The sequence below is a fragment of the Pantherophis guttatus genome, chromosome 1, assembly GCF_059756535.1.
Source record: "Pantherophis guttatus breed Tessera chromosome 1, ASM5975653v1, whole genome shotgun sequence".
In the NCBI taxonomy this organism is placed as follows: Eukaryota; Metazoa; Chordata; class Lepidosauria; order Squamata; family Colubridae; genus Pantherophis; species Pantherophis guttatus.
The window spans coordinates 5,503,955-5,523,520 of NC_142063.1; the positions used below are offsets into that span (position 1 = coordinate 5,503,955).

Sequence of the window (19,566 nt, forward strand, 5' to 3'; positions counted from 1 at the left end):
CAGTGGTGGGAAAAGGTCTTTGACTGCAATTTCTACAAACCAGGAGAGTTCTCTCAAAAGAAGAAAAAACAATGTACAGGAAAGGAGAATGTACAAAATGTTCCCACTCATATTTTTGAAACGAGCATGACAGGTGAAAGTTACAATATCTACAATGCCATTTATGCTCTGGCACACGCATTACATGCGATGTTTGGATCCAGTGCCCAACCATCCATGATGAGACTTGGAAATAGGATCTCAAATGTCCATTCATGGCAGGTAATCTATGCAACTTTTTTATTTAGTCCATAGCCCCAGAAAGAAACTTTCCTGTATGTATTACGTGAATTTACTGATTCAATATCTTTATGCTACCATATCAGTACATCTCAGAACAGCTTAGAGAATTATTTCAAAACAGTGTAACGATATGGAATAAGTACCATTGAGTCTAAAATTTGCTAAGCAAGGCATGTTGTTAAGTGAACTTTAACCCATTTTAAGACATTTTTTGCCACAGTTGTTGGGCTGTGGTCATTAAATGAATTTGATGTCCCTCCCAATGTCCAGTTCATCTTTGAACCAATCCTAAAATGCAAAGTTGTTGTGAGAACTTTGGGCTGAGAAGGTGATAACAGGTAGATCCCAGGTGCCACGATCTCGCTTCTCCGGTGGTGAGACAAAACAGATGGCCAGAGGCACATTCTTCCCCCTTCCCTACTTCCCCAAAGGTTCATCAAAGCAGAGAAAGGAACAAAGGAAAAGCCCATATAAGCCTAGCCCCAAACCTTCCCCCTCCCACCAGAATGCCAAGCTCCCCATAGAGATCAATGGGACCTGACACAGAATGAGAGAAGCCATGATGTCTCATTTGTGACTTTCTGGTTGATTACTTTAATTTCTGAATGTTTCTTTTCTTTCAGATCCTTGCTTATTTGAGGAACGTCCTCTTCAACAACAGTGCTGGAGATGAAGTCTCCTTCTCAGAAAATGGACTCGGGTGTGCTCGATATGATCTTCTCAACTGGGTTTTCCTCCCCAATCAATCTTTTGTCCCTGTGAAAGTTGGGCAAGTAGATGCTGGGGCTCTCCCAGGCCAAGATTTCATCATTAACTTTGACGCAATCATCTGGGCCACAAAGGTGAGATAGAAGGAAATGTTGTAAATTTAGGGAAAGATTCATTTTTCCCAGGGATGCAGAATATCCTTCTAACTGGAAACAGAACTATTGAATTACAAATCATGCAGACATTTGGTGAAAAACCTTTGCGTGTAACACAATTGAGGTAGATATTGTTCTGTCCCCGTCCCACACACACACACCAACAGACGTCCAAGAGTTAAAAACCAAACCAGCTGACAAAATCCTTATCATTATGATAACGGAACTTGGCAGCAACCTAGTGGCTGCCTGCCAAGAGTTTATTACTCACGAAAGGAAGAGATAACTTCTCTCCACTTTTGGTACAGCAAAGTAAAATGTTCAAGAATTACAGAGTAAATTAAGTCCAGTTCACAAATATAGTTCAGCAAAGCCTATTAGCAAAAGTCCGGCAATGCAGAATGGAGTGGAAGCTTTCAGCTTTGCTCGTCACAAGGATTGACTGGCCACCACGCTCCCTTTTATACCCTGTGCGGTGTGGTCCAGTGACTCAGCCTAATCTCTGGCATGCCTCCTCTTCTGTTGCGTGCGCTTATCTCTCCGAAGCTGGTGTGGATCCAGCCAAGACGCATCCCTGTCACTGTCCGACTGCGCCTGCTCGGGGATACCTGGCTCCTGGCCAATCTCTGCTCTGTCGGGAGACACCTGAGGCATTGCCAGAGAGGAGAGTCCTGGAGAGGGAGGCCCAGTCAACTCCTCTCCTTCCCTTTCGGAGCCTTCTTCCTCCGATAAAACGGGCTTGGGGGTCAGAGCCACAACAGATATGTGGCCAGTCTACAAAGGTTTAGGATTGGAAAGGACTTCTGCTTGAAACCCAGGATGTAATTGGAGGACAGAAAAACAAAATTTTCATGGACCATTCCTGTTCAGTAGGATCTTCATGAATCTTTTTTAAACAAAGCTCAATGCTTTTTTCCCCTTTCTCTCAAGACTAGGCTCTAAGCTCCCAGTTCCAATCTCCAGTATCCATTGTTCGGTCAGGAATGCTACTGGCCTTAATCCCTCAGGAGATGTTTCTCGTTTCTTGTAGACAATGGTGAACCATTTATTTTGAACATGGAAAAAGAAATGTGGAAATCAATATGTGAGCATGTTCATTGCTTAGACCATCTCAAGCATTTCTCTTTTGCCTTTTAGAAGGTGCCCTTTGCCAGGTGTGGCATGAAGAGGTGCCAGGCAGGAGAGAGGAGAAGAGTTCCAGAGGGCAAGCAGGTTTGCTGCTACCAATGTGACCCTTGTCCAGAAGGCACTATTTCTGATCAAACAGGTAGATTACACTTCAAATTGAGGTCTTCCATGCTCAAGGACACCATTCAGCAGATATTAATATGTTTTCATATTAATTAATTTTTGGTAGGATTGACGTGCTTCAAAGTATTCATAGTTCTCATCTTAGTTTATGGAACTAAACTCAGCCCACAGGCTAACTTCCTGCTCTAACCAATTTAATGCAGGGTAATTTCAGGAAACAACATATGGGAACCCTACTATTTCTGACAGGATCTGGAGAACTGGTAGCAGAAATTTTGAGCAGTTCGGAGAACTGGCAAATACCATCTCTGGCTGGCCCCAGAGTAGGGTGGGAATGGAGATTTTGCAGCATCCTTCCCCTGCCATGCCCACAAAGCAACACCCACAGAACCGGTAGTAAAAAATTTTGGATTTCACCACTGGATGGGAGTGTGAGATTCAAGCTTTATTTTCTATTATTTAGGTGGTTCTTTTTTCAGCACAACTAATCTCCCAGGAAATTGATAGATCTACAGGAAAAATATTAGATTGATCTATACTTATCTACTAACCTTGCCCTGGAGGGAAAAACAATCTGAATGGGCAGATTTGAAATACAAACAGAGATGCTGATCCAGGAAGCTCTCACTGTTGTATTGTCTCTGCATCTTTGTTTCCTTTCTCTCTCCTACAATCAATTTCCTGGTAAATCGAGGTTGAATGAGAAAAGAGATCTTTCTCCCTTACAATACTCAATATACAGTTGCATGTCCTTTTCTTTTCTCGTTTTGTGACTCTTTCAGCCCAGAAGAATGAACAAGGTACGCATAAACAAAACAGCAATATTCCTGCCTTACAGATCTATAAGAATTCTGTGGGTTTCAATATTAATTTGAAAAAAACCCACATCTCATAGTTTCTCTCATTCTGAAATGTACAATAGGCGTTATGTGCCCAGTGATTGGAGAGACCCTTTATTCAGTGGTGGGATTCAGCCGGTTTGGGCAGATTTAGGCAAACCGGTAGTTAAATTGCTGGCTGGACCGTCCCCGCCTTGCCCCCTCCAGGAGTCCCCTCCATTTTTGCTCCCAGGGTGTGTGTGTAGGAAGCTGAGTGCTATCAGTCACTCCCCCTGGCCATGCCCACTATGGCCACGCTCACCCACCAGCCCATTAGACAGAGAATTGGTTGTTAAATTATTTGAATCCCACCACTGCCTTTATTCCAGAATAAACTGATCAAACAGCTGAGGCTGAATAGATTCTTGTCTCTAATCTACCCTCAGTGTCATCATGAAGAATTATGTGCTCTTTTTGATCTAGTATCTAATACACATAGTTAATTCCATCACTAAGTCTGTCGGTTGCCCATAGGAGAAAGGAGGCGGTCATGTCACCCTGATGGGAGGGATAAGACATATGGCAGATGCCCCTGAAATCCTTAAACAAAGACTCTTGATTTCAGATGCTGCCCACTGTGACCTCTGCCCAGAAGACCGATATCCCAATGAGCACAAGGACCACTGCATTGCCAAGAGGATCCACTTCCTTGCCTATCAAGAGACCCTGGGATACACTTTATTATGTCTCGCTCTTTTCCTTTCTATGATCACATTGGCAGTGCTGGTGATTTTCCTTAAACATCACGAAACACCAATTGTCAAGGCCAACAACCGAGATCTCACCTACATCCTCCTGGTCTCCCTCCTGCTCTGCTTCTTCTGCTCCTTCCTCTTCATTGGTCGACCCAGAAAGCTCACCTGTCTCTTCCAACAACCTTCATTTGCCATCCTCTTTTCCCTGGCAGTTTCCTCCGTCTTGGCAAAAACTGTCACAGTGGTTCTGGCCTTCATGGCCACTAAACCTGGGAACAGGGCAAGGAAATTCTTAGGAAAACCACTGACCAACTCCATCATCTTAGCTGGTCCCCTGATCCAAGTCCTTCTTTGTGCTTCCTGGCTGGTCACCTCTCCCCCATTTCCCAATTTTGACTTCCACTCCTTGGTAGGAGAGGCCATCTTGGAATGTAATGAAGGCTCAGGTTTAATGTTTTATGCTGTCCTTGCCTACCTGGCTTTCCTGGCCCTTGTCAGTTTCACAGTGGCCTTTCTGGCTAGGAAATTGCCCGACAGCTTTAACGAAGCCAAGTTCATTACTTTTAGCATGCTGGTCTTTTGCAGTGTTTGGCTCACCTTCCTCCCTACCTACCTGAGCACCAAAGGGAAGTCCATGGTGGCCGTGGAGATCTTCTCCATTTTGGCTTCTGGGGCTGGTCTCTTGGCTTGCATCTTTTTCCCCAAATGCTACATTATCCTATTCAGGCCCCATCTGAATTGTAGGGAAAATATAATGAAGCACAAAAATATCTGATTTATATAGGATTTGGGAATTTTTATTGACTTGGGTCCGTTGACTTGGGTACATTTTGATGGTTGCCCCCAGAGAAGACTTGGTGATAAACATGGAAATCAACATTGAGATTAAATTTGTGGCTAAGAATTTCCAGCAGTACAATTTTTTCATTTATTTTTTTTATCAAATCAGTTTTAAAAATTGGTTGAATTCACTATTCATGTTTTTAAACATGTTTCTTTCCATAGATCTACAAGGTATTGTTAAGTGCCCTACTAACATTTTCATTCAGTTGACTATTAGTTTTTTTTAAAAAATTCTAGCATTTAAATGAGTCATTTTACTCTATTTATAAATACTTTATTAATATATATCATCTGAAATAGGCATTAATGGGTATTTTCCTACCCCTGCTATTCTATTTTTTTTTCCATTCTGAAATATTATGAAGAAGGAAGGATGGGCAGATGGATGGATGGATGGATGGATGGATGGAAGGAAGGAAGGAAGGAAGGAAGGAAGGAAGGAAGGAAGGAAGGAAGGGTATGAATATATCATGACTCATTTATTATTGAGTAAGGAGGAAGACAAAGATGTGGTCTTGCTTGTTCTTACTTACAGATAATCACTGTACTCAACAGAATCAAGTCCTTCAAACAGGAAAATGCAAATCCGTACTTGTATACAAGAGTTAACAATGGAAGATGCTTGTGCATTCTCTGTTCCATTGGTGATCTCGCTGTTTGTGTGAAGGACAAAAGAGACAGCTTGGAGACAGTGAACAATTCCAATAAAGCAGTAGAAGTAAAACATCTTAGGGATATTAGCCACTATCTAGGAACTGAAATTTTCAAAAAGACAAAGTGGAATCTACTTGCCGAATCAGAAACAAAAGATAATAGGCCTAATAAAGTTTCTAGGTCTCAGTGAGACCAAGCAGTCAATGACCTCCGGGTAACTTGGATACCCGAACAGAGGAGGAAAGCAAAGCAAGCAAGACAGTTGTGGGAAAACTACTATACAGTACTTCGCACATATGAATAGACCTGACATAACTGTTCCAGTTGGATCCCTGGGACACTGAAACTAGTGAACCAGTTAACAAGCATCTGAATTTTGATCATGTGGCCATGGGAATGCAGCCATAGTCAAAAGTGTGAAAAATGATCAAAAGTCACCTTTTTTTCAGTAAATTTGAACAGTCACTAAATGAACTGTTGTAAGTTGATGTCTACCTGGAGGATTGTGCTTTTCTTAATGGATCTGAGAAGGGTTGAGGCACCATAGCAAAATGAGGTCTAAACCAGAGATGGGCATCACATACTGTAACAACCAGTTCACCCAGCACCGAAAATACGAGTGTGCAGTCCACGCATACATGCAGCATCACAAAATACAGGAATTTGCTTGCGTGCGCCATTTGCACATGTCTGGCATCAAACAACACAGCAATATAGTAGGATTGCGCCCAGGTGAGTGGGTGAAGGTGGGGTGGGGTGCAACCCACCCGTAGGTTGCAACTACTAGTTCGCCCGAACTGGTCCAAACCGGCAGCAGCCCACCACTGGTATAAACCTTTGATATTACTACAGTTGTGTCAGGCACGCTATTTTGGAGGCAACTATTCTTTATGTGGTGGCTCAGTGGCTAAGATGCTGAGCTTGTCAATCGAAAGGTTGGCAGTTCAGTGGTTCGAATCCCTAGTGCCGCGTAATGGGGTGAGCTCCCGTTACTTGTCCCAGCTTCTGCCAACCTAGCAGTTCAAAAGCACGTAAAAAATACAAGTAGAAAAATAGGGACCCCCTTTGGTGGGAAGGGAACAGTGTTCCGTGTGCCTTTGGCATTGAGTCATGCCGGCCACATGACCACGGAGATGTCTTCGGACAGCGCTGGCTCTTCGGCTTTGAAATGGGGATGAGCACCGCTCCCCTAGAGTTGGGAATGACTAGCACATATGTACGAGGGGAACCTTTGCTTTTATTCTTTATGTGAGGCAGGACTTAAGAGGGCTATTCTAGGTGCAAACTACAGGCAAAGCTTTCCAAAATGTGCTTTAGTAGGGTGATTATGTTTGATCAATGTCATCATGACTACTGACCTCAAAAAGAGAAGGCCTCTCAGAAGTACCCTCCAACCAATACTGACTGGAATCTGCTTCAGAGAAAGGAGATAACCACATAACACTCTGAACTGATTCTTATTATTCCAGCCAGGCCAGAGGGATACCATACTTCACAACACAAACACAAAATATACTTTCCAAAGCAAACAAGGTTTTCTGGCTTCAACTAGTTGTTAGATAATATTTCCATAGAGCGGAGAGACATGGCCCATAGAATCATCAAGAATCAGATACAACTGAATGGATAACATCATCATCATTATCATCTTCATCATTATCCCCATAGAGTTTTAAATCTGCCTAATATCTTCAGGGATCCTCTTGTCTATTTTTAAGATCTGTGGGAGAAATTAATTTCGAATTCCATCTCCTGCCATAATGCTATAAACAAACCAGTTATTCCATCAAAGCTTAGTATCATTGTATCTAAAAGTGGCAAATGAACCAAAGTTGATTAAAACTGAGACATTTTCATTATTCATCCAAGTATTTATTTTATTTATTTATTTATTTATTGCGATTTATATGCCGCCTTTCTCCCTAGGGACTCAAGGCGGCTTACAAAATGACAACTTCAATACAAATCACAATACAATACCAAATTAAAATCAGTAGCCCAATTAAAAACGATTTAAAATTATATCAGTGTACCCCCAAACGGATCAGTTTAATTGGCGGAAGAGCCACGTCTTCAGCTCGCGACGGAAGGAAAGAAGGTCGGGGGCTGTCCTGAGCTCAGTGGGCAATCCATTCCAGAGGGTCGGGGCTCCCACAGAGAACGCCCTCCCCCTGGGGGTCGTCAGCCGACATTGTTTGGCCGACGGCACCCTGAGGAGGCCGACTCTGTGAGAGCGCACAGGACGATGGGAGAACGGCTGGAGATGGTCCTGCAAGTACCCCGGGCCTAAGCCATGAAGGGCTTTATAGGTGAGCACCAGCACCTTGAAACGTATCCGGAGTGTTTGAATGAATAAGTAAGTTATTCATTCAAACAAAAAGTTTGGGCAAGCAGAGAGTCAGAGGGTCCTTGGAATGAACCAACTTGAGGGGGCATGGCTAGCATCGTGGCGGAACAATGGATCTTTGGGGAGCTTCCGAGGGACCATTGATATCCCAGCTGTTAGGTGGTCCTTTTGGACCTGAGTTGTCTTGTAGGGACAACGAGCAAGGGGAGCACACTCTGTGGATCTCAGGGAACCTGCAAATTCCCTGACAGAGCTGGAGAAGCTCCCTAAACAGATGGTTGGGAAGGCGACCATTGTGAGTTGCTACAAAGCTGGGGCAGCCACAGCAGAGCGCGGAAGTGAAAGAAAGATGTGATCAGTCTGGGTGAGATATTTTGAATATTTTTTTACTACCTATTAAACTGAATTAAAGAAGAACCTCTTTGGAACAGCAGAGGAGAGTGTGGCCTTAAAGGAGGAGGTGGAATTGGCTGTTTTACCTATTCTACCCCCAGAAGATTGGCAGCAAGGAAGGTGGGTGGGGCCAAGAAAATAAAGGAATAAGAGGAAAAAATGGGTTATAAAGATTGGGCTGAAGAGTAAAGTCTGAATCCGGGCTGGATACTTCAATTTTTAAATTGGGGATTATTGATTCAAGAAGTCTTGATTAGATGAACTTGGAACTTTTTTAAAAAGTTTGGATTTTAACTTGCTCTGACGGTACGTAAAGAAGGGAAGAAGGCGAGAGAAATAAAGCAACAGTGCCACCTGCAGGCAATAGCTAAAATTGAAGGATATATTAACAAAGATGAAATGTGACCTAAGAAAGCTTGTGAATTAAATTGATAAAGAGCTATTTTGACTAAATGATTCAAGATATAGAGTGAAACACTGGAGATTTTGTTTTTTCTCTTTGAGAACAGTACAACTCTTGGAACCTAAAAGGCAAAAAACAAAACAACAGAGACAAACTAAGGAAATCTACACTGGCATTTTGAAATTTTATTTTATTTTATTTTATTTTATTAAGTTTATATACCGCCCTACTCCCGAAGGACTCAGGGGAGTGAACAGCCTCAAGGTAAAAAACATCATACAAAAGTAAAAAAAAAAAAACACTTAAAAATACATTAAATAATTTAGGCTCAGGACGAATTTAAAACACCCAATTTGTATAAAACTTAAAAGCCAATTTAAAAGGGAGAGTCAGGTCAGACCAGCCTGCTGGAATAAAAATGTTTTGAGGGTGCGGCAGAAAGTGCGTAAATCTGGGATCCTCCGTATCTCCGGGGGGGGAGCTCATTCCAGATGGCAGGTGCCCCCACAGAGAAGGCTCTCCCCCTGGGGGCCGCCAGTCGACACTGTTTGGCCAATGGCACCCGGAGGAGCCCCTCTCTATGGGAGCGTACTGGTCGGTGAGAGGCTACTGGTGGCAGAAGGCGGTCCCGTAAGTACCCTGGTCCTAAGCCATGGAGTGCTCTGAAGGTGGTAACCAAAACCTTGAAGCGCACCCGGAAGACCACCGGGAGCCAGTGCAGCTCGCGCAGGAGGGGGGTCACATGGGAGCACCACGTCGCTCCCATAACCACTCATGCAGCCGCATTCTGGACCAGCTGGAGCCTCCGGGTGTTCCTCAAGGGGAGCCCCATGTAGAGAGCATTGCAGTAGTCCAGGCGTGATAAGACTCTTTTCCTCTCCTTCTCTCTGTTTATAATTTTTCCCCATTGTTCTGAGGGTTGACATCCATGGATTTTTCTTGAGTCTCTTTTTGGTTTTTCATTGTTGTTTTGGTTTTTGGGGGGCTTGGTGAGCCAATTTGGATTATAAAATTTTATTTTATAAACTCCTCGTTTAGAGGCTATTTGTTTTAAGGTTAGAAAAACCTGAAGTAAAGAAGCTGGAAAAAATTCTGAGAAGGACATCAAAGATTGGGTTTTGGACTGTGATTGGAGCTGGACTACATTTTTTTTCCTCCTGTTTTTTTTTTTTTCTCCATTCTTTCTTTTTTGTTTTTTTCCTTGCTCTTCCCTGCTTTCTTGCTGCAGGACCTATATATATATATTTGGATTATAAATTGAACCTGAATTATATTTTTTACACCTGGTGGATTACAAGATATAAGACATCACAAAATGAAGAAAGCACAATCAGTGCCAGCTTCAGCTAGTTTAGATTAGTTTAGATTGCTTGTATTTATTAATTGTTATGTTCAGCAGTAACTCAATACTGCCTATCTAGTATTTGGTTCTCATTGTATGTATCCCTATTTTCCCCAGTTTCATCATATCCTGTTCTTTCAATAAAGCCTTCAGATCTATGCACACGGTCTCTTATATTGGAGGTTAGGTGGGTTTAGCTGCATGTCAAGCTGCACACAGACTAAAATGTAGTGGGGACAGAACATCCCTCATTGGGTCCCTAGGCCAGTTGGCAGAGGCAGGTCTTGAAGAGAGATAGGAGGTTGGGAGCAGTGGTGGGTTCCTCCCGGTTCGGTCCGGTTCGGCCGAGCCGGTAGCGGTGACTATATGACGTCACCGAACCGGTTCTCCCCCCCTGCCCTCCCACCCCCACCCACCCACGTTATTCTTACCTTTTATTTGGTCCCACCCCCAATCTATTGCTGCCTCCTGAGTCCCAGCGGATGACTAGAGGGAAAAAAACTGTTTAAAATCTTGCCGCAGGGCTTCAAAGGGCCGTCCTACAGCTGATCAGTGTTAAAAGCAAACAAATGAGTCGGGTCGTAAGTGCGAGGACTGGTCGTAAGTGAGAGGACCTTCCAGAAATGACTCTGACCAGCTAGCCACGCCCACCTAGTCACATGACTTCCAAGCCACACCCACAAAATAAGCCACGCCCACAGAACCGGTAATAAAAAATATTAGGACCCACCCCTGGTTGGGAGCAGATCTCACTCTGTGCGGTAGGATGTCCCAGAGGGCGGATGTTGTAGAATAGAAGGCTCTTCTTGTAGACATTGACACCTGGTGTTCTTTGACGAATGAGATCTGCAGTAGCTATCTCTGCCAGCATGAGTGAAGTGGGCCTGATCCAGGTAGCCTGGACCTATGCCATTAAGGGCTTTAACGGTTATAATCCTTGAGCTGCACTTGGAAAGCAGACTGTCAGCCAGTACAATCATGGACCAAAGGTGTAATATGGGCCACTGTGTAACCACTGTACCATGGTGGCACAGTGGTTAGAATGCAGTATTGCAGCCTAATTCTGCCAACTGTCAGCAGTTCAGTTCTCCTCAGCTCAAGGTTGACTCACCCCTCCTTCCTTCTCAAGGTTGGTAAAATGAGGACCCAGATTGTTGGGGGCACTATACTGACTCTGTAAGCCACTTTGAGATGGCTGAAAAGCACTGTGAAGTGGTATACAAGTCTAAGTGCTTTTGTTATTGATATTTTAAGGCACAGATGTCAAGCTCACCGCGTCATGTTGCTGTCACATGATGTATTGTGACATTTTTTTTCCATTTGTGGAGCTGAGATGGGTGTGGCCTGTGCATTATGCATTCGGCCCGTGGGCTGCCAATTTGACATCCCTGTTCTAGGGGCCCTGAAGACTGCTCGAGCATCTCTACTTTATACTAGATGAAGTTTATGAATGGATTTCAAGGATAGACCCATGTAGAGTGCATTACAGTAGTCCAGATGAGAAATGATTAGGGCTTGAGTGATGGAGTGCAGGAACTTCAGATTCAGGAAAGGTCGCGTGCCTGGTGGCTTACTATCTCAGCTGCTGTGTATACTTATTTTGCATAATTTATTGCTTTTAAAGTGTTTTGTATTGTTTCCAAGCTTCACTGACTGGAGTCAGCTGTAGAGAAAAAGGAAAGACACCTAGGAACAATATTCCAAATCTTGTTCTACAGCGTGAGTCCATGACAATATTGTGGTTGAAAGTATTTTTCCCCCACTGGCTGACAGCAGACAAATTTCTCAGGTTCTAACTAATTGTTAAAAAACACTCTTGCACGGTTTAAATTAGCTTTCCATCTTGAGTAACTCCTTTTCTATTATTAAGGGCAATGGAAGATATAAGCTTCTAAGATCATCCCTTACTGTGCAGGAATAAATAATCCTTCCACACAAATACCACATCACATTTACTTGGCTACAGTTGATCACCATACTAGTACCTTGACCCTTTGCACAGGTTCACTTGGTGTATCAATTGTGACCCTACTTGGATCAGGAGGCTCCCCTCACAGTCACTCATGCCCTTGTCATCTCACGGTTAGATTATTGCAATGCGCTCTACATGGGGCTACCCTTGAAAAGTGTTCGGAGACTACAGTTGGTCCAGAATGCAGCCGCGAGAGCTGTCGTGGGTGCACCTAGGTACACCCACATTACACCAATTCTCCGCGAGCTACACTGGCTCCCTATTGGTCTCCGGTCACAATTCAAGGTGTTGGTTATTACCTTTAAAGCCCTACATGGCTTAGGCCAGGTTATCTTAGAGACCACCTTCTGCCGCATAGCTCCCAGCGACCAGTAAGATCCCACAGAGTTGGTCTCCTCCGTGTCCCATCAGCTAAACAATGCCAGCTGGCGGGCCCGTGGGAGAGGGCCTTCTCTGTGGCTGCCCCAGCTCTATGGAACCAGTTACCTCCTGAAGTCTGGACCATCCCCACCCTATTGGCCTTCCGAAAAGCGGTGAAGACCTGGCTTTTCTGGCAGGCCTGGGGCCGTTGGTCTCGCTCTTGTGATCTGGCGAGATCCGGCCATGAATGGTGTGAATGAGTTTTTAATGTTTTTTAATATTTTTAATTTTTAAATGTTTTTATAATGATTTTTTAAAATGTATTGTGAGTCTCCCTGAGTCTTCGGAGAGGGGCGGCATATAAATTGAATAAATTAAATTAAATTAAATTAAATTAAATTAAATTAAATTAAATTAAATTAAATTAAATTAAATTAAATTAAATTAAATTAAATTAAATTAAATTAAATTAAATTAAATTAAATTAAATTAAATTAAATTAAATTAAATTAAATTAAATTAAATTAAATTAAATTAATCATTTGTCTGAAATGGTATAGGGTTTCCTGCCAAAACAGGGGGTTGGATTAGAAGACCTCAAAGATCCCTTCCAACTCTGTTATTCTGGAACTTTTCCCCTTGACTCTAACTCTGTCCGAACAAACTAAGTCACAGGCCAGCTTCGATCTTGGGTGCAGGTACTCAGTTTCAAGTAGGCCGAATACCACCTGTATCCTGACCCTCAAATCCATCTGATCCTTGCATCAGTAAAAGACACAAACATGTTTTTCCTCTTCTGGTGTATGAAGAGACACTATTGCTAAGGAGGGTAGGAAGTTAGTCTGCCTTGCAATTATCAGAAGAACAGTAATTCTTAATGTATCCCCTGTGGATTTTTACTCAGAAAACTTTTCCAAGATAAAACCTGCTTGAAAGAAATAAGCTCTGGGCTCTCCCAAGGAAGGCTAGACATTTCTTCTCAGCATGTCTTGCACAGAAGTGTAATTTCTTGCTAACAGTGAAACTTAACGGGTATCAATTTTCCCTTGGATGACAACTCAAACACAAGTAAGTGGAAGCATTCTTGATACAAATTTGCCCTGAAGCCACCCAAGTTGCATAGACTGCTGTGTCTTAGTGAAATTTCCTGGGGACTAAATTCGATAAAACATAAAACAAATCCAGTTCAGATTCTTGATGAACATACTGTCAACTCTGAAGTGAACCTGGCTGAAGCCATCTTGTGCTGCCTCATAGCTGCCATGAAGCCTGAGTGGGGAAAGGGAGGGGGGAAGTAGATAGACCAGCTAACAGCCAAAATAAAAAGTTTTTCCTGTGGGAACCAAGATCATTATAATAGGTGGCTGATGAAGGAGGAGAGGAGCCTGCCAGCTGTATTCATTGGACAATGTGACTGGTGGCACCGGGGAGCGGGGAAGTTTTACTCTTTTAATTTTAAAACACTGGATGTTTTTAAGAAGATGTTGGATAACCATTTGTGTGAAGTGGTGTAGGGTTTCCTGCCTAGGCAGGGGGTTGGACTAGAAGACCTCCAAGGTACCTTCCAGTTCTGTTATTCTATTTCTAATTAGGTGAAAAACCGTGGGAATGTTCAGAGTTGTGTTTCACCGGCTGTGCCGATATGATGTATCCAATAAACATGTTCTTTGAGGAATCTACCTGCCTCAGAGTTCTCCTTTCAATGGGTGCGTTACTTGGAATGCTGACACATTGATTTTTGATTCAGGAAGGAAGGTGAGGATCATGAATGGGCTGCTTCTCCTGTTGCTTCTCCTGTGGCTCCTGCCTTCAACAACGACTGATAAGATAATGCAAAGTGTATGTATACTTAGGAACCCTTTGAAGATTCTGGAGGACTATTACAAGCCTGGTGATCTCATTATTGGGGGGAATTTGCCCCTGGTAACCTTTTCCGACTTTAAAAAGATGGAATTCAACAATGAGCCATCACTGATGCCATTTTCAAAACGGTATTATTTATTTTATTTATTACACAAATTTATATGGCTGTCCATCTCACATAATGGTGACTCCGGGCAATTCACAACTTTAAAAGTATGTAACTTAAAAGCCCATATATCTCATCTATCCATCCTCACCCCCAGGGCAGCAGCAACTTAACAACTCAACTCCTTATTTCATCTGAAAGGGAAAGAGGAGAAGATTGTCCTCTTTGTTTTGGATTCAGGGAGTCCTTTCAGAAATTATTCTTCTAGTGATGTTCACAATGTCCTGGTGAAGTTTAGAAGCCTTGGTTCTTTCCCAGATAAAGATGCATTAAATAGGCTAGAATGTTCCAGTTCCATCAAGATGAAACAGCATAAACATTGAGGAAGGGGTTACAGGCTAGAAACTGTGCCAACTGAGTGAAGGCTTATAGATTAGAATAACAGAGTTGGAAGGGACCTCAGAGATCTTCTAGTCCAACCCCATACTTAGGCAGGAAACCCTACAGCACTTCAAACAAATGGTTGTCCAACATCTTCTTAAAAACTTCCAGTGTTGGAGCATTCACAACTTCTGGAGGCAAGTTGTTCCACTGATTAATTGTTCTCACTGTCAGGAAATTTCTCCTTAGTTCTAACTTGCTTCTCTCCTTGATTAGTTTCCACCCATTGCTTCTTGTCCTGCCTTCAGGTGCTTTGGAGAATAGCTTGACTCCCTCTTCTTTGTCGCAGCCCCTGAGATATTGGAACACTGCTATCATCTCACCCCTAGTCCTTCTTTTCATTATAATTTTTATTTGGACAGAAGGTCATGGTGGAAAACTCAAAGAAAAGCCTAATCCTTTTACAGAATACAGGTGTTTTTAGAAAACAGATTTAGCACTGTTTTAATATTTGAGGGGCTCGAGGGGATCAAACTATGTTCCAAAGCACCAAAAGCAAGATAAGAAACAATAGTTGGAAACTAACCAAGGAGAGGAGGAACCTAGAATTAAGAAGAAATTTCCTAACCAATGGAATAGCTTGCCTTCAGAAGCTGTGCTTGTACCATCACTGGAGGTTTTCAAAAAGAGACTGGACAACCATTTGTCTGGAATGATGAAGGGTCTCCAGCTCGAGCAGGGGGTTGGACTAGAAGACTTCCCATGTCCCAACTCTATTATTCTGTATTTTTTTTTTAAAAAAATGCAAACCTACTTTTGGAATCATTAATGCTCTTTTTAAACGTCCTTTAGTAAATCTATGTTATGAAGTATTGTGAGTATTACTGGTTGCCATAGATGAAATGGGTTTTCAAAAGGACAAATTGTCAAATCAACCATAGAGATTACTCACCTGTATGAGTAACTTTCAGCCCTTATTTGCACTTACGATAATGTTAGGAGAGTACCATCTATATAATTTTTGACCAAAGGCTCACAAGAAATGGATTCCCCTATCCCAAAGTCCAGGAGAAAATACATAACACACACACAGAGAGAGAAGGAAAAGTACATCACAACACACAAATTTCCCCGTAATATTCCAAAGTATTTCCTCATTATAGTGTTGTCTGCAAGAACTACCAGCTCTTTCTTGCCTTGGTATATGCAGTAACAAAGATCAACAAGGATTTGGCCGTCCTCCCCAATATCACACTTGGCTTCCACATTTATGACAATAGACAGATTTTTAGGAGGATTTCCTGGAACAGCCTCTCTCTGCTGTCTACACGAGGCCGAATGGTTCCAGATTACAAATGTGACAAGCTGGACCCTCTGCTCTCTGTCATCGGAGATCTCAGCACCAAATCCTCAAAGCAGATGGCCTCCATCTTCAGCATCTTCAAGGTCCCACAGGTAAGGGGGTTTCATAGGATATCAGTAGGGAGCAGATTCAGAACAGAAGCGCACTCAGAATCCAAAGACGAAGTCAATGTTATTTTTGGGCAATCAGGGGTCCATGATTTGGAGAACTCATGCAAGAGTTGAATAGTTTATTTTTGAATTTTGTCTGTCAGGATATTTTTCTTGATTCCCCCATGACAAAGAGGTCAACAATAAGTTCTTTCTGAAACGATTCACTCCATGATTTCCTTCCTAAATGATTCTTTGTAAATGTAGCCACTCTTCAGTCCGATTTATTGTGTGAATCAGGTTGATGGTTTGTTCTCTTGGCTTCTCACATGTCAGAGGCAGGCAAACTATGTCATAGGTGTCCCAGAGGTGCTTTTTTCGAGAAGCAACTGGACTTCCTTTGTTTTTTGAAGACATTTTGTACTATAACGTAACTGGAGAACTCTCACTCCAACCAAAGTTAAACAGCTTGACTGGTGGAGCCAAAAACCACAGGATGGTGACCCTTTACATCAGCATAACCTTTGAACGTGTCTTCAAAAACTCCTTTCTGAAACAAGATTCTCCCTTTCTGTAGTTTGGTTTTGATTTCTTCAAAATCACTCCAGGAGACAGAAAGAATTATCCTTCCTTCTTCCGGATTAATCCCAAGGAATCTTCTCAGTATGTGGGTTTAATCCAGCTGCTCCTGTATTTCCAGTGGAACTGGGTTGGGCTGGTGGCCCCAGAAACTGACAATGGAGAACATTTCATCTCAACTCTGATGCCAATGCTCAAGGAGAAGGAGATCTGCCCGGCCTTCACTAAAATGTTAAATACTGATGATATTCTTAATACGGTACTCAACTTAATATTATTTTTCCAAACATGTTTTGAAATTGAAGTGATTATTTTGTTTGGAGACTCCAGTAAAATTGTAACTCTATATATGGCTCTGCCTATGTATGAACAAAAAACTAAGGTGCCATTCGAAAGGGTTTGGATCCTGACCTCTCATTGGGAAGTTAGTGCACTGGGATCTCAGGAATTCTTTCAAATCATAAAGCCTTTCCACGGTGCTTTGCATTTCAGGGATCATAGCCACGATGTCCCAGAATTCAGGCACTTTCTTCTGTCTTTAGACCCCTTGAACCCCCAAGGAGATGTCTTTCTCCCTCCATGGTGGGAAAGGCTCTTTGGCTGCAAGATCCACAAACCAGGAGAGATCCCTCAAAAGGGGAAAAAACCCTGTACGGGAAAGGAGAATTTACAGACTCTGCCATCTTACACATTTGAAGTGAGCATGATGGGTATGAGCTACAATATCTACAATGCCATTTATGCTGTGGCGCATGCATTAGATACCATGCATGGCTCAGGAGCACGACCAGCCATGATGAGGCTTGGAAAGAGGATCTCAAGTGTGCAACCATGGCAGGTAATCTCAGTGACTTTTCATCCATTTTAAAGATCTTTAGAGAAGAAAGATCCCATGGATGTTTCTTGATTGCCTTAGAAAATATTTCCATGCTTATATTCCTTGCACACAGTTGTTCATTTGCATTATTTTACAGAGAATGTTGAGGCTACGTGGAGGTTTATTTGTGTCCTCAGGGTCACTTGAGTAGTACAAATGGGTGTGGAGCCTTCTTGGCTGAAGGATATTTTATGCCCTGCGATTAACCTCCAAGTGCCCTCAACAACTCTCTAAAAGGATGCAAATGAGCAGCTTTCTCTGTAAGAAGTATGAATCCTTCCATTCCCCGTCATCCAGTCAGAGCTGAAGAGGTTTCTTGGATGAGAAGTGAAATGTCTTCAAAGAAAAAACAAAGTCCAGTTTCCTTCTGAAAAGGCACCTTTGGGACAACCCAGATGACTGAGAATCTCCGTAGACAATTTCCAGGCTACCCATCCAACTATTTTTCAAAACAAATAAAAATGCCAATTATTTACAATATGGTAAAATGAATTACGTATAATGTTTTGATGAAGAAGTAGGAGGGAGAAGTAAACTACGCCAGTTTTCTAGGAGATCCCTAGAGAAAGTTTTTTCCTATAAAGATCTGAAAAGTTCCCTGAGTTTCCCATTCCAAAGAGGAGATGTCAGCCAACGCAAGATGATAATCTGAGTTCCTTTGTACAAGATGCTTCAAAGTATCAGTAGAAGTCCCACTGGCCACATCTGCAGAGTCACCTAAGTTTCATTTTGAAGATAGTCTGAATCCAGCCTGTAAAAAGACAATTCAGTTTAGCTTCTGTGGGAAGCGTCCACCTCCTACAGAATGAAATATATTGGGGAATATTAAAAGAGGCAGAATATTATATTTCCCCAAAGGAGAAATGGAGAAAAAAATCCTAAGAAAGGCAGAAAGCAGCCCCAGTCTTCCTGCCATAGCCTCAAGCTTACTTCTTTAGAGATGGATACTTTGTACCTATTAAGAAAGTCTGGGTCAATCTATTCATAAACAAAACGCCTTCAGCAACAGCTCCCACAGAAGGCTGAAGCTGATGGTATTAAGAATTTACATTCCCCCACCCAAATTCTAAGGATAGGACATGTCCTTTAGGACATAATAGGATTTACCTACCACCATTAGAATAGCAAAAGACACAAGGCTCACTACATTGCACAACACCCCTGGAGCACAGAGATGGAGGCTAAATGCACAACTTTTGAGGGATAAAGAATGCTTAGAAAAATTTAAAGAATAATTAAAACTTTTTTTTAGGGAAAATGAAAATCAAGAAACACCCTGTGTAATAGTATGGGACGCGATGAAGGCCTATTTAAGAGGGTTGGAAATATCATATAGTGCACATAGAAATAAAGAAAAAAAGGAAGGTTCAGAAGGATTACTTAAAGTATCTAGGGGAGGCTGAAAGGAGACTCCAGCGAAATCTGAGAGATAAGGCAGCAGAAGAAAGTTGGATGATGTGGAGGCATAAATTGAATATTATTGACCAGGAAGAATTGGCACACAAAATAAGAAGATCCAAACAATACTATTTTGAAAATGCCAACAAACCGGGCAGATGGCTGTCGTACAAATTAAAAAAGGAAAATGAAAAAGGGACTATCTATCAATTGGAAGACACGAAGGGTAATTTGTTAAACAAAGAAGAGGACAAGCTCGAAATCGCCCGGGAATATTATGCAGCCTTATATAAAGAGGAAGAGATCCCAGAAGAGCAAATTGAGCAGTACCTGGCAAATGAAGATCTTCCATTGATAGTAGAGGAAGAAAGGGAACTGCTGAACAGAGAGGTTACAGCTGAGGAATTAAAGATAGCCATTTCAAAACTTAAAAACAACAATTCACCAGGCCCGGATGGGTTCCCAGGAGAACTGTATAAAAATTTAGAAGAAATATTGTTACCAAAATTAGTGGAAATTTGTAATGAGGCGTTGATGGGTTCTAAAATTCCGGATTCGTGGAGGGAAGCGTATGTCACACTACTGCCGAAAGAAGCTCCCGATCCAAAACAAATTCAAAATTACAGG

At 42.3% G+C, this 19,566-nt stretch overlaps 1 protein-coding gene across 1 annotated transcript in view; it reads left to right on the forward strand.

Moving 5' to 3' along the window:
- The window catches only part of LOC148116281 (vomeronasal type-2 receptor 26-like), a 106,428-nt gene that overhangs the window by 80,134 nt on the left and 6,728 nt on the right, over positions 1 to 19,566 (forward strand). Inside the window, exon 11 of the mRNA XM_087883581.1 lies at positions 16,663 to 17,502. Within this exon, the coding sequence (XP_087739707.1) occupies positions 16,663 to 17,502 (840 nt within the window). The remainder of the gene's footprint in view (positions 1 to 16,662; positions 17,503 to 19,566) is intronic.